At 48.3% G+C, this 12,538-nt stretch overlaps 3 protein-coding genes across 3 annotated transcripts; 1 reads left to right on the top strand and 2 right to left on the bottom strand.

The window, feature by feature from the left end:
• Positions 1-916: 916 nt before the first annotated feature.
• Positions 917-2,528, bottom strand: LOC135626034 (uncharacterized). The gene is made up of 3 exons (XM_065131224.1): positions 2,056-2,528; positions 1,494-1,995; positions 917-1,198 (listed from the first exon to the last, which is right to left on the bottom strand). Exons 1-3 carry the CDS (start codon positions 2,526-2,528, stop codon positions 917-919), a joined length of 1,257 nt encoding a protein of 418 aa, XP_064987296.1.
• A 2,757-nt stretch (positions 2,529-5,285) lies between these two features.
• Positions 5,286-6,766, bottom strand: LOC135624414 (NAC domain-containing protein 48-like). The gene is made up of 3 exons (XM_065127982.1): positions 6,518-6,766; positions 6,174-6,448; positions 5,286-6,090 (listed from the first exon to the last, which is right to left on the bottom strand). The coding sequence occupies exons 1-3, from the start codon at positions 6,678-6,680 to the stop codon at positions 5,653-5,655; spliced, it is 876 nt and encodes a 291-aa protein (XP_064984054.1). The 5' UTR covers positions 6,681-6,766; the 3' UTR covers positions 5,286-5,652.
• Positions 6,767-9,129: 2,363 nt separating this feature from the next.
• Positions 9,130-11,162, top strand: LOC103999984 (uncharacterized). The gene is made up of 2 exons (XM_009421910.3): positions 9,130-10,113; positions 10,206-11,162. Exons 1-2 carry the CDS (start codon positions 9,523-9,525, stop codon positions 10,800-10,802), a joined length of 1,188 nt encoding a protein of 395 aa, XP_009420185.3. The 5' UTR covers positions 9,130-9,522; the 3' UTR covers positions 10,803-11,162.
• Positions 11,163-12,538: the final 1,376 nt, after the last annotated feature.

The raw sequence follows: 12,538 nt of genomic DNA, 5'->3' as shown, positions 1-12,538 counted from the left end.
AATAATTCACTGAGTTAGAAGGAGTTCTGACAGGTATGACTCACGGCCAACTCGATATTGGGCCTAGAGGGTCACACACATATGGTAGGCATTGCGATGAGTAGAGGTTCGGATATGAGATATCCGACGGAGCCCTTGTCTTATTGGATGCAGATCCAATACCCACTAGGGAAAGGACCCATTAGGGTTTTGACACGGGATCTCTATAAATAGGAGGGATTCACAGCCTCATAGGCTAGAGTCTTTGCTTGCCCTTCCTATTCTCCTCTCCCTCTCCACCTTAGAGTAGGCCTGGAGTTTTGAGGAGCGTCGTCGCAACCCTGCTGTGTGGATCACCGCTAGAGAGGAGGACGCTTGACCTCCTTCACCCTCTCCTAAGGATCTGCAAGGAAACAGGGATATACGATCTCCCTAGGTAACACAATCTCTATACGCAGTTTTGTGTTTTTGCGGATTTTGCGCACCAATCTTCGCACGACGATGAACATCTTTTTGGGAATCGGGGATTTTTGTTTTCTTGTTCTTCCGCTGCGCATATGATGTCGCCCCCCCTATGATTTCCCAACACCTTCTTGTTGTAGACCCTTGCGATGGCTCTCTTATAAGAGAGGGCCTTCAAGTGCGCGTCGGCGCGTCGCTCCTCGAGCACGTCGAGGCTGGCTCGAAGTCCTTCGTTCAAGACTTTCTCGTCATAGCTTCTAGTCTGAAGGGTGGCAATGGCTACCTCGGGCGGTAGGACAGCTTCGGTTCCGAACGCGAGGCTGTAGGGGGACTCTCCAGTCGCGGTCTTTGGGGTGGTGCGTAGTGACCATAAGACGCTCGGGAGTTCGTCCGCCCAGACCGATCGGGCTGCGAACACTCTTCTTCTGAGCCCGTCTAGGATGGATCGATTGGTTACCTCCGCTAGCCCGTTCGTCTAAGGGTAAGCCACCGAGCTAAACCTTAGCTGGATGCCGTGGCTGGTACAGAACTCCCGGAACCTTCTACCTGCGAACTGAGGCCCGTTATCTGTAATGATGGTTTTGGGCAAACCGAACCAAGTTACTAGGTTCCTCCACACGAATCTTTCAATTTGATGCTCCATGATTGTCGCCAACGGCTCGACCTCAACCCACTTTGTGAAATAATCCACCCCCACGATGATGTACTTCCGCTGTCCCGAGGCTGGCGGGAAGGGTCCGAGTAGGTCCAAACCCCACTGCGCGAATGGCCATGCGCAATCGATGGGGGTGAGCGGGACCGCGGGCTGTCAGGGCGTGCGGGCGTGTTCTTGGCATGAACTGCACCGCTGTACATAAGCCTTCACGTCCCGGCACATGGTCGACCAGTAGTAACCTTGGCGAAGTATTTTGTGCGCCAGGGTTCGCCCGCCGACGTGTTCCCCGCAGACTCCCTCGTGGACCTCGGCCAGAACTGTCTGAGCTTCGTCGGGCTCCAAACACCGTAGGAGGGGGTATGTGAAGGACCAACCGCTTATAGAGTCGTCCACTCACCTCGGAGTACCACGCATGCGTACGACGCAGGCGCCGAACCGCAACCTCGTCGGGAGGAAGGATCCCGTCCCGCTTAAAGCGTAGCAGCTCCTGTACCCATGTGGTCGGCGCGCTTCCTGAGGCCGCAACTGCGATTTCGATGGCACGGGCAGGGAGCTCCTCGACCTCGGGCCGGGCTTCGGGGGCTGGCCTTGATGCCAGCTTGGCTAGCGCTTCGGCTCGCTCGTTCTCTTCCCTCGGAACATTAGATAATGTAAAATGAGGGAATTTGGTGGTCAAGTTCCTTACCTGTGCTAGGTACTTTGCCATGGTTGGGTCCCGAGCCTCGTATCCGCCGCTGAGTTGCTCGGCTACCAGTTGCGAGTCGGTGAGGACGTGTATGGCAGCCACTTGCATTTCGAGGGCCAACCTGAGTCCCTGCACCGGCGCCCTTTGAGTTGGCTGATCCGTCCACGTGTAGGACCCATGCTTCGAGAGGTTGCTCGAGATCCCCGTCTGCGATCTGGGTTAGTTCTGCGATGAAGTCGGTCACGGACTGGGCTTTGATGGCGATCCTGGGTACGTATTGGATGTCATGCTCGCCGAGCTCCACCGCCCACTTGAGAAGGCGTCTTGCAACATCAAATTTAACAAGATCTGCCGAAGTGGTTGGTCAGTGATGACCTCCACTGGGTGAGCTTGGAAGTAAGGGCGTAGTTTCCGGACGGACAGGACGAGCGTGAGTGACAATTTTTCAATCGGTGGGTATCGCTCCTCGGGCCCGCTCAGGACGTGGTTGACATAGTAGACCGGAAGTTGTTCGCCAGAGTTTTCTTTGACCAGGACGGAACTGACTGCGTGCTGGGAGGCAGCCAGGTAGAGGCCTAGCCTCTCCCCAGGAGAGACTGAGGCAAGGCGGGGGAGGCTGGCCAAGTGTTGCTTCATCTGTTTGAAGGCTTCCTCGCATTTGGTCGTCCATCGAAAATTCTTCGGGTTCTTCAGCGCCCTGAAGAAGGGGAGGCAGCGATCACCTGATCGGGCAAGGAAACGAGACATAGCGACAAGCCTCCCATTAAGGCGTTGCAGGTCTTTGATCGTCCGAGGCGACTGCATGTTGATTATTGCTTGGACCTTCTCTGGGTTGCGTCAATTCCTCTTTTGTGTATGACGAACCCAAGGAACTTTCCCGAGGTGACGCCGAAAGCACACTTCGCAGGGTTGAGTCGCATGCCGAACTTGCTCAGGGTGGCGAATGCCTCGGCCAGGTCGGCAAGGTGAGCTCCTACTGTTGCAGAGGCTGGGTTACATGTGGGGGCGTCGGGTGGGAGACGAGCGGGATGATAGTCTGCACCATGCCCGCCAGTGCTCGGACCTGATGAGCGAGGTCGTGGAAGGCTTCGGGCGAAACAGGCGATGGGCCGACGGGGGTGTTGGGTGGCGACAAACCCGGGTCGTTGAACAGCCGCTAGTAGTGCACCGATGTCGTGGCAGGGCGTTCTTCTCGGGGCTCCTCACGCAGGGGATGTTCTTCTGGGGTGTTGACCGGACGTAACCCCATAGTTGCGGGTTCACTAGAGTGGATCTGCTGATCGCTCGACATTCGGGGCTCTCCTTCTAGCGCCAAAAATGTTAGTGCAAACAACTTTATGCCATGGCCTCGGGGCCGACGCAGCTTGGTTTGAGTCCGAATGCGCGGGGATCTTGCGCGGCGTTCCTCGGGACAACTAAGGTGGCCGGTTACGATGGTCCGAGCGGGATGTTGCGTGGGGAGTAAAGCTTTTCCGCGGCGCTGGGAAGCTGCAACCTCGCCCTTGTCCCTGCACATAGGTCGGGTCCGAAGCTCGGCCCGACCCCTCCGACGATCAAGTTAGATGATGTGGAAGGAGTTTTTTCTTAGTGAAGAAGTGTCCCCCCCTCTCAGTTTAGCACTCGGGGGTATTTATAGGGCGATTTAATGTTACCTGACGTGCCTGCCTGCGGGGGGTCGGATCGTACCTCTGATGGCGTTTGACATCGTCATTGATGTTGCGTGGGGAATCGAACTGCCGCAGGGTATGGGCGTGCCTCGGTGGTCGTTCTCCTCTGCCTCGGTCGAGTGCGTTGGGTCAGACAACGATATAGTCTTCGTCTGAGAGCGGGTGACGTCAGCGCCCATCGTGTCGGCATTATTGCCCTCTTCCAGGCAGAGTGCCGTCTAGTCGTGGCTGACGTCGTGGCGCGTCATGTCGCCATTATTACCCTCATCAACTATAACTTAGATAAATAGATCTAAAACTCAATAGAAATTAGTTCATCTATAAACATAGGATCTTAAATATGTTTAGAACAATCAAACATTATGTTTTCCTTGATTGTTTTACCTATATTAAAATAGTATAAATTTATTTAAAATATTATATTTTAAGAATTTGATCGATTTATTCTATGGATCGATCTATATGATATATCTAATTGCTCCAATTGTCTTATTTGGAGTCTTTTAAAAAAATCAGCAAACGAGTGACGTTTTTTTACTTTTGAGATGATTAGGATCGTATTTTTGGAAAAAAAAAAAGATTGGGAAATGGATGAATGAGATAGGTTGGAGTGGAGATTAAAAATTAGTGAAATCATTTTTCTGATGGATTTGTGAAGATTATAATCTAATGTCACAGATGATCCTATCGAGTCAATGCATCATGGATAAAGTTTAACGATATGATTTTAGATCAATTGACAATGATTAGTGTCTTGATATATTAATCTTAGTCGAACCGGCAAATAATTTCATCGGTCATTGGATCATTGATTATGAATTGATGTCTTGGTATATTTATCTTAATCGAATCAAAAAAATGATTTGATCGAGTTCTTTCATGATTATTGATTGGACAAGTGGTTCAATTGACCAAATCATATATTTTAATTTATTTTTTTTATAAAATAAATAAATAAAATACTATCTATATTATTATAAAATATAAAAACTGTTTAAAAATTCAATGATCTTAATAATAAAAGATGTAAATGGAAAAATAAAAAGAGTAGATTAGAAAGAGAGGAACTAAATAATGGAAAAAAGAAGAACCACTAAGAAGAGAGAAAACAGAGAAGAGACTTATTTTAGAATATAAAATCATTTACTTATTATTCATCATGTAAATGCTATATCAAGCCAACACCTTTTTGTACACGAGTCAAAAAGACAGCTCATGTCATTATCAATCGACTCTTTTATTATATATTCGTAAGAATATTTCTAAAAACCAAAAAAATAGTTCGAATAAGTTATTAATTTATTTTTTTATAAAATATTCATAGAAATATTTTCGAAATCTTACAAAGGATCGATTACAAACCGGCTTCTTGGGTTAATTACGAATCAATTTTCTTATGAAATATTTATAAAAATATATTTAAAAGTCCAAAGACAGGATTACAGAATCTTTTACAAAACATTCCTCCTCTTCGAGGTTAGTATAAAAAAATATCTTTAATTATAAATTAAAGAAGAGAAAAAACAAATAAAACTCAAGTATCGGAGGGCCCAACTCAGAAAGTTCCTCCCGATGCTCTATCCAGGATGGCCCATTGCAGACGGATCATGACCGCTCAATAATATTTTCGTCTAATACATAATTATTAACGATTCAACAAAATTATTGACAATAATTATCCAACTTTCTATAGATTTCTTTGAAAACGAAAAGTCTACTAATAAAGTTAGCCATCTCAAGTGGGATGACGTTATCGATTCCAAAGAGGACCGAAATTAGATATTTATTCATCATCCTTACTTTTGATCTGATTTTTTAAATGCAAATGAAACGTGACTTAACATCAATGGATAATTCGCCTTGAGATTAAAATTTTTCTTTGAACACCAATAACTTAGTATAATTCGTGTTCTTCACAAGATTTTGGGGTCATGGTTTTTGTTCCTTAATTGGATTCATTCCACGAAGCCTCTATGTATGAAAGAAACGTGTGCCCCTGCAGTATCATCCGCTAAACAACCAATCTGTACGTCCACTCGTTCATAACTCGGCCGCCCGGAATCGAGTCGGTCTCATCGCTGCCGTGGCGCCTCCCGCCGTGCCATTCGGATGGTTCCGAATCCGACGGCCAGAAACCCCCCTCCGCGCGCACCGATTCCACCGCAGCTCGCTGAGTCAACTCCGTCCGCTGGTGTTCTCGTGGCTCAAAAGGGCTTCCCCAGGTACATGAGGATGTCCTGGAACGGGTCCCCCAACCCGGAGGAGAGCAGGCCCGGTTCGAACTGGGTGAAGGCCGAATTGGCGTTGGCGTTGTCGGCGGCCACGGGATTCCCGAGGCCGACGGCCTTGTCCCGGTCGGTGGCCCGCCACCGCGGCTGGCTCTGCACCTCCCTCTCGCACACGAACTCCGGCGACAGGACGTGCTCCGAGCAGCTCGAGTCGGCGTGCAGCCTGGGTATGGAGTCCGACGGCGCGAAGCTGTACGCCAGCGGCGGCGCGCCCTGGCCGAGCGCTGGCTTCCGGTCCTCGGGGATGTCGCCGGCCACCGTCGACCCAGCCGGGTGACTCACCGGGTTCCCCGGCTTCTCCGAGCCGCTGTTTCCTTTCTTGTTGTAGATACGGCACAGAACCCAGTCGTCCAGCTGCAACCCAACACGTGTCTCACCACGTCATCTTCCACACCCAGGCGAGCTAACATTTGCACAGGAGTTGGTGCTCTGCTTACCCGGAGCGAGTTGTTCTTGCGGGCGGAGCGGTCGACGTCGGCGAGGCGGTACTCGTGCATGATCCAGTTGGTCTTCTCCCCCTTAGGGGCCTTGCCGGCGTAGAAGACGAGGGCCTTCTTGATGGCCAGCGGCCTGGGCGTCCCCACCGGCTTGTCCGCCCCGGTCGCCTTCCAGTACCCGGACCCCGCCGACCGGTTCGGCCTCGACCCGTTGGGGTACTTCCGGTCCCTCGGCGAGAAGAAGTACCACTCCTTCTCTCCGTACGACGCCAACCCTGCCGCCACCACGGGATCAAGATCGTGCGGCGATCGTATGCATCAGGGCATGAGATGAGACGGCTTACCTGGGAGCTGCCAGGGGTCGTACTTGTAGAGGTCGAGCTCGGCGATGATGGGGACGGGGACGGGGAGGTCGGCGCACTTGCGGCAGAGGTAGTGCGTGACGAGCTCCTCGTCCGTGGGGTGGAAGCGGAACCCAGGGGGCAGCTGCAGATCTCCGCCACTCATCGCTTGCTCTCTTCGATCGACGGCCGTCCGATCCCGCAGCTCCGCGGTCTTCTACCGCTGAGAGGATGCAAGCTCTGAAACTTTAGGGAACCCGGCGAGACGCGGCTTTAATAGACGACCGTGGGGCGAATAAAGACACGTGGTGGTGGACCGCTCGGGCGGCTGCGGGGCCCGGGTGGCACCTTCGAGAAGGGACATGTGGGGACCCGGAGAAGAGATTGGTCGACGTGGCGCTCATCGAGTGGTCGAATATCGACGTGGCGAGGAGAGCGGCGGGCGGGATTCTGTCACGGCTTACGTCACCAGTTTCGTCGGGAAGCGGGTCGGCCCGGCCGACGGAGAGACTCGGGAAGGCTTGAGCGGACCGGGGGCGGCGTGGACCGCGAGTGGGACCATGGAGGAGAGCCATCGGGAGGGCGACACGTAGTCGGTCGGGGGAGCTTCGAGGAAGGTGGGCGAGGGTTCTGTTGTGGGGTGGGTGGATAAGGACGAGCGATGGGGTGGATGAGCATACACATCGACCGGAAGTAATGAGAAGAAGATGGGGGAAACTTGGGGAAGTTGGGGCACGTGAGATGATGATGACTATTAGCTTTTTGACTAAGTGTTGAACTCTTCGTTTCACTGCTGTTATTTGCATCTAAAATATTTTAATGTATTCAACCATTTAAAGTGCATGTTTAAAGAAGTATAAATTAAAGCCCAGTCAGCATGACATCTATACAAGTATTATAAGGATTGGATTATTAACACATATATATATATATATATATAAATAAGAAAAATAATATCATACTAATAGTAGAAGATCTTTGTCGGATTTATTGTCGATGTACTTTTGTGAGAATCTTAATCAAACTCAAGCCTTCTGACATGGACCAAAGATTGATTGGTTCCCAAATTTTGACACATTGCCACAGCCAAAATCTTTCGACTAAGTTGGGTTTCATGTAAACTTTTGTCAAACAAAGAGGACATTGTGTGGTAAGGTTTGACCAAGTGTTGGCTTAATCAGAATCCCCCATGCAATACACGTTACTCCACGACGACAAGATCAAGCGCAACATGTGCCATCTCCACTGCATTCAAGATGGATGTCAACAACAACTCACTTGGCATCACAACAGCTTAGCTTGTGTGCATATTTATAGCGAAATAAATGAGATGACAAGGAACAAACATTTTTCTAATGCAATTGATTCGACCGCATACCTTTCCATTTATTTAGGTTACTTTCACATACGTAATGGAGAGATGGATCTATAATTAGCTTTTCGAATGAATGATTTGAACTAAATCTTATGTTACTATGTTCAACCCTAAGTCTCAACTTGGAATCCGTGTAGAGAGCTTCTATAGGCCTGTGGTGGACTGGGCCTTCTTTGTGCAGCTTAGAGTAGGAGGAGTATCAATCAGTTCTTCCACAAATGCTTGCAATAATGTGGCACAATCTCTGTGCGGGATAAGCATAAAGATCAGATTATATCAATTCAGATTGGGGTAATCCAAATCTCTGCCATGAATGCTGCTGGATATGTGCTGGCTTGTCCATCTCCATGCACCGGCCACAGTCTCAGTGTGCAGTGCAGAGCAGAGCAAGGTTTTGTTGAAGACATTTGTTTTGATAGTTTCTCTCGTCTCTCGTCTCTCTCTCTCTCTCTCTCTCTCCTCTCTCTCTCTCTCTCTACATTGCATGCATGACCTGATGTCGATCTGTACTCCCTCTTCTTCGTGTTGGCTAAGCAGAAACCAAGTTGTGGAGGGAAAGCTCCTGAGGGAATGCCCAGCTCAAAGAATCATCAACAAGAATGATGAAAAAGACGACACGCTTCCACAGCTTTGCAGTGCCCCGTTTGATGCTCGTCTCTGCCTGCCTTCCCTTTTGCCCCAAAACTGTCTTACAACATCACCATCATTCTTCTTCCTCTGCAATCATGTACATCAGCCATGGCCTCATCACCCCCCTCTTCATACCCCTCTCCAAGCTGTGAGAGAGAGAGAGAGAGAGAGAGAGAGAGAGAGAGATGTTGTGCTGTGATGAGCCTCTGTGACAGCCACCACTGTCCACACTCATGGCCATGATGAGCTGAGGACAACTCTTGTCCCTCTTGACAGCATGGACGTTAGTAGAAATCCAATGATCTCTCTCGATAGCAACCTCTTTTTGCATGGATCTCAGGTGCTTTGGCTTTCTCTCTCCCCCTCCCTCCCTACCCTTTACAGCCTTCCCTCTTCTCTCCCTGCGTACTTGTAGTTGTCGAGATGCTGTTGCAGTGACAAGTCCTCTTTTTGCTGTTGTTGCAGGGATGCATGCCAACCTACTCTAAATTACTCGTACTCCGCCAATGCAATCACAGTCTCCAAAATCCCACGAACTCCTCCCCACCTCAAATTAATAGCAGCAATTAGGCAGATTGGTGTTCTTGGGAGACTAGAATAAGGAGAGAGAGAGAGAGAGAAGCCTGAAAAGACTACCTGTATAGTGGATACTGAGATACGGAGGAAGCCATCATTGCCTTCCTCGGAAGAAATGGAAGCCTCCTACCAAATCTCCCATCTCATTTGTTTTGCTGAAAACATTTCTTCCTCAGCCCAAATAAAGAATTGAGACACAGTGAGATGAGCACATCCTACAATCCATCATGCACTGTTTGCTCAGTGATTACCTTTTTGGTTAAAGGAGAGAGAGAGAGAGAGAGAGAGAGAGAGAGAGAGAGAGGAACTCCAACCAACACACGGTCAAAACAGAGATTAGAAAGGCAGAGGAAAGACCAGAAGAGCCTTCTCATCTCTTTCTTTGGAGACAGTTAAGGGAGAAGAAGGGGAGCAATGAAAGGAACTCATGAGGCCGGTCTTCCTTCTGCCACTAAACAATGTGTTATGGCAGAATTCTCCATCAGCCTTCTCCCTCCGCAGGAGACACCCATCATTGCCCTCAAACCATCATCCCTTGAAGCTTAGGAAGTTGGGCTTCCAAGCCCTCCCACCAACGTTAAATCACCACCTCCTACTTACTCTGCCTCCACCCCCACCCAACCACCCACCCACCCACCACCGTTGGTACTTTCTCTCCACCATGAAGCGTTCTTCCAACTCCGTCAACAGCTTCTTCTCCTTCCTCGCCCATGGCATCGACGACCTCGATGAATCCCTTACGTCGAACACCTTCATGTCGCTCCAGTTCCTCCAGCGGGCGGTGGCGCTCCTCCGGTCCCTCCACTCCCGGCTGACCAACCTGGTGCAGAAGCTTCACCTCCCGGTCGGCGAGAGGTGGCTCGACGAGTACATGGACGAGAGCTCGCGACTGTTGGATGTCTGCCACGTGATCAAGCTTGGGGTCTCGGGCATCGAGAATTACTGCTCCGCTGCAGCTGACATGATCTCCTCGCTCGACGAATGGCGCCACAACCCCAATCCCCACCTTGCCCGGCAGGTCTTGACCGGCTTCCTTGCTTCGATTCCTGCATCTTTCTTCTACTGATATCTCAAAGCTCTGATATTTTTGGTCGCTTCCACATTGTTAAGGTGATGCGAGCAGTCTCGATTTGCCGGAGAGAAGCCATGGGACTGGAAGAGGAGAACAGAGTGCTGGTGGAGACGAGGATCGAGCCCATGTCTTTCCGGTTTGACGATAGGCTGTCGATGGAGTCCAGATACAACGGGTTCAATGGCTTCAGAGGCGTGCTTTACGCACTGAGGAACGCCAGCTCCTTGCTGCTGCTCATCCTGCTATGGGGATCCGTCTCCTGCTGCCCGGAACTGGCAGTCACCGACGGCTCGCTCTTCTTCGGCTCAGAACTCATGGTCTCCATGGCGAGCCTGCAGCAGAGGGTGGTCGGAGAGGTGGAAGGACTGGACGGCCGGTCGGGAATTCTGATGCTCGAGTTCCGGCAAGCCAGGGCGGCGACCGAAGAGCTAAGAGACGAGCTGGAGACAGCTGGAGCCATGAGATGTGGACCGGAGATCGCCGGGGGAAGCCTAAAGGAGAAGGTGGAGGAACTCAAGGGGTGGTTTGGGATGCTGAGGTCGGGAACCGAGAATCTAGTGGGACAAATGGATGACTTCTTTGATGAGATCGTGGAAGGAAGAAGGAAACTGTTGCATCTGTGCAGTCACAGGTGAAACTGTAGAAGGTTCTCATCTTCTCCTGTTCTTCGGGTAGCTGTTGTCTTCTCTACATGTTGAAGCAATGGAGGAAGAAGACCACAGTAGGAGGTCAAGAAGCCAAATGACTGCCGTAGAAAGGAGGTATTTGTTTCTGTGCAACAAAGACAAAGCTGAGGTCTATTAGCTGTGCAAGTGTAGGCATGTTGTGGGGTTGCAGGAAAAGGCAACAGAAGAAAGGGACCTTTTTCTTCTTCTCTTTGCTTTGTGCCTGTTGTTGTTCCCTTGTTTTCCTGTGTGGAACTGTCTTCCTGCTTGCCAGGGAAAGGGTTGGGTTGTAGATTCCTCATCTGTAGTACAGATTTAAAGTTGAAGAGGACAAAATAGGCACTGTGCCTGTGGAAGCTTTTGTCTGATTCCATTGCTGCGGAACAGACGGAAAGCATGATGAGGATGCCTTCTGGAACGGCAGAAGCAGCGGCCGCAGCAGCAGCAGCAGCAGCGTCCGAGTGTTCCTGCACTCTGAGGTAGAATGCAAAACATTGAGTCGTTCTCTCAGCATCTGCAATTTTAGATGGATACGTGAGGACGACGTCAGATCGGAGCTCTATAGGTGAAGTCGCATGCGTACAATTCATCATGCAATATAAACAATAAATTAAAATCGACGATTTTCTTTAAAATAATCATATTTTAGATATTTCTCGATCGATATCTCTTTCTTTTTCTTAAACAGTATATTTAATTTTAAAAACGTTTAAATTATTTTTTTTAATTTTTTTTATTTATTATAATGAAAACTTCATAATGTCTATTTAAATATATTATAAATGAACCAAATAAAATCAAAATATATCGTAACAATTATTCAAACAAATATTTATAATAGTCTAACAATAATATTACTCAAATAAAAATAAAAATTAATTTATTAGAGTTATTTTGATCATCATAATAATGCTATAAAACTTACTTAAATATATTATAAATGACTCAAATGAATTGAATCTCAAATTTTGATGATTAAATTAATTGATGAATTTATAGACTAATATGTTTTTGATATAAGTGATGTATGAAATACATCGATTAAGGACTCGAACCATCAAGGACAAATTATTGAAGTAGGAAAGTAGATATTGTGTTGAGAAAAATATCATGTCGAAAATTAGACGTTAAGTCGGAGGATTAGTCGACGGGCCAAAGATTGGACTTCATGCTATAAGTTCGGGCATTATATTAGAAGAATCAGATATTGCACCGAAAGATTGAATGTCATGAGAAAGTCGACATGCCGATAGATCGGGTGATATGCTGAAGGAAAGGACAATATGCCGGAGGTTCGAATGAAGTGTTGAAAGATCGAACGAAATGTTAGAATGGTGTACAACGTGTTAAAAGCTTCGTAATTATGTCAGATATGTGGTTGGATTGTTAAAGTATTGTTCGAGGTCTTTCCGAGTCAAATTGAGTTGGTATTGAGCTGAAACCATGCTAACTTATCGAGAAAGCCAATGGGCTTGGACCTAGGTTGAATCGGGCCTGTTAGAAGGCCAAAACAGTGGCCTTCAATTGTCTTGAGCAGTAGTATAACTTGAGTCAATCAATAAGCACAAACAGTGCTTATCAACACCGTTGGTGGTGGTACTACTTAGAATTAAAAAATTACAAAGATAGTACCACCCAAAAGTTTAAAATTATAATGTTAAAAGTTTCGACGATAGGACCATCATGTGTTAACGATAGTACCACCC

The sequence above is a fragment of the Musa acuminata genome, chromosome BXJ2-10 (genome assembly GCF_036884655.1).
Source record: "Musa acuminata AAA Group cultivar baxijiao chromosome BXJ2-10, Cavendish_Baxijiao_AAA, whole genome shotgun sequence".
NCBI classification, from domain to species: domain Eukaryota; kingdom Viridiplantae; phylum Streptophyta; class Magnoliopsida; order Zingiberales; family Musaceae; genus Musa; species Musa acuminata.
This window is presented reverse-complemented; position numbering and strand designations above follow the sequence as displayed.

Excerpts from the sequence above, each read along its gene's own strand:
- LOC135626034 (XM_065131224.1), bottom strand. The coding sequence starts at position 2,528 with ATGTCTCGTTTCCTTGCCCGATCAGGTGATCGCTGCCTCCCCTTCTTC. Across the intron at positions 1,996-2,055 it reads GCGAGCATGACATCCAATAC|ATCGCAGACGGGGATCTCGA; the intron begins GTACCCAGGATC and ends GAACTAACCCAG. Across the intron at positions 1,199-1,493 it reads CGCATGCGTGGTACTCCGAG|TGGGGTTTGGACCTACTCGG; the intron begins GTGAGTGGACGA and ends CCATTCGCGCAG.
- LOC103999984 (XM_009421910.3), top strand. The coding sequence starts at position 9,523 with ATGAGGCCGGTCTTCCTTCTGCCACTAAACAATGTGTTATGGCAGAAT. Across the intron at positions 10,114-10,205 it reads ATCCCCACCTTGCCCGGCAG|GTGATGCGAGCAGTCTCGAT; the intron begins GTCTTGACCGGC and ends CACATTGTTAAG.
- LOC135624414 (XM_065127982.1), bottom strand. The coding sequence starts at position 6,680 with ATGAGTGGCGGAGATCTGCAGCTGCCCCCTGGGTTCCGCTTCCACCCC. Across the intron at positions 6,449-6,517 it reads CGACCCCTGGCAGCTCCCAG|GGTTGGCGTCGTACGGAGAG; the intron begins GTAAGCCGTCTC and ends TGGTGGCGGCAG. Across the intron at positions 6,091-6,173 it reads GCAAGAACAACTCGCTCCGG|CTGGACGACTGGGTTCTGTG; the intron begins GTAAGCAGAGCA and ends GTTGGGTTGCAG.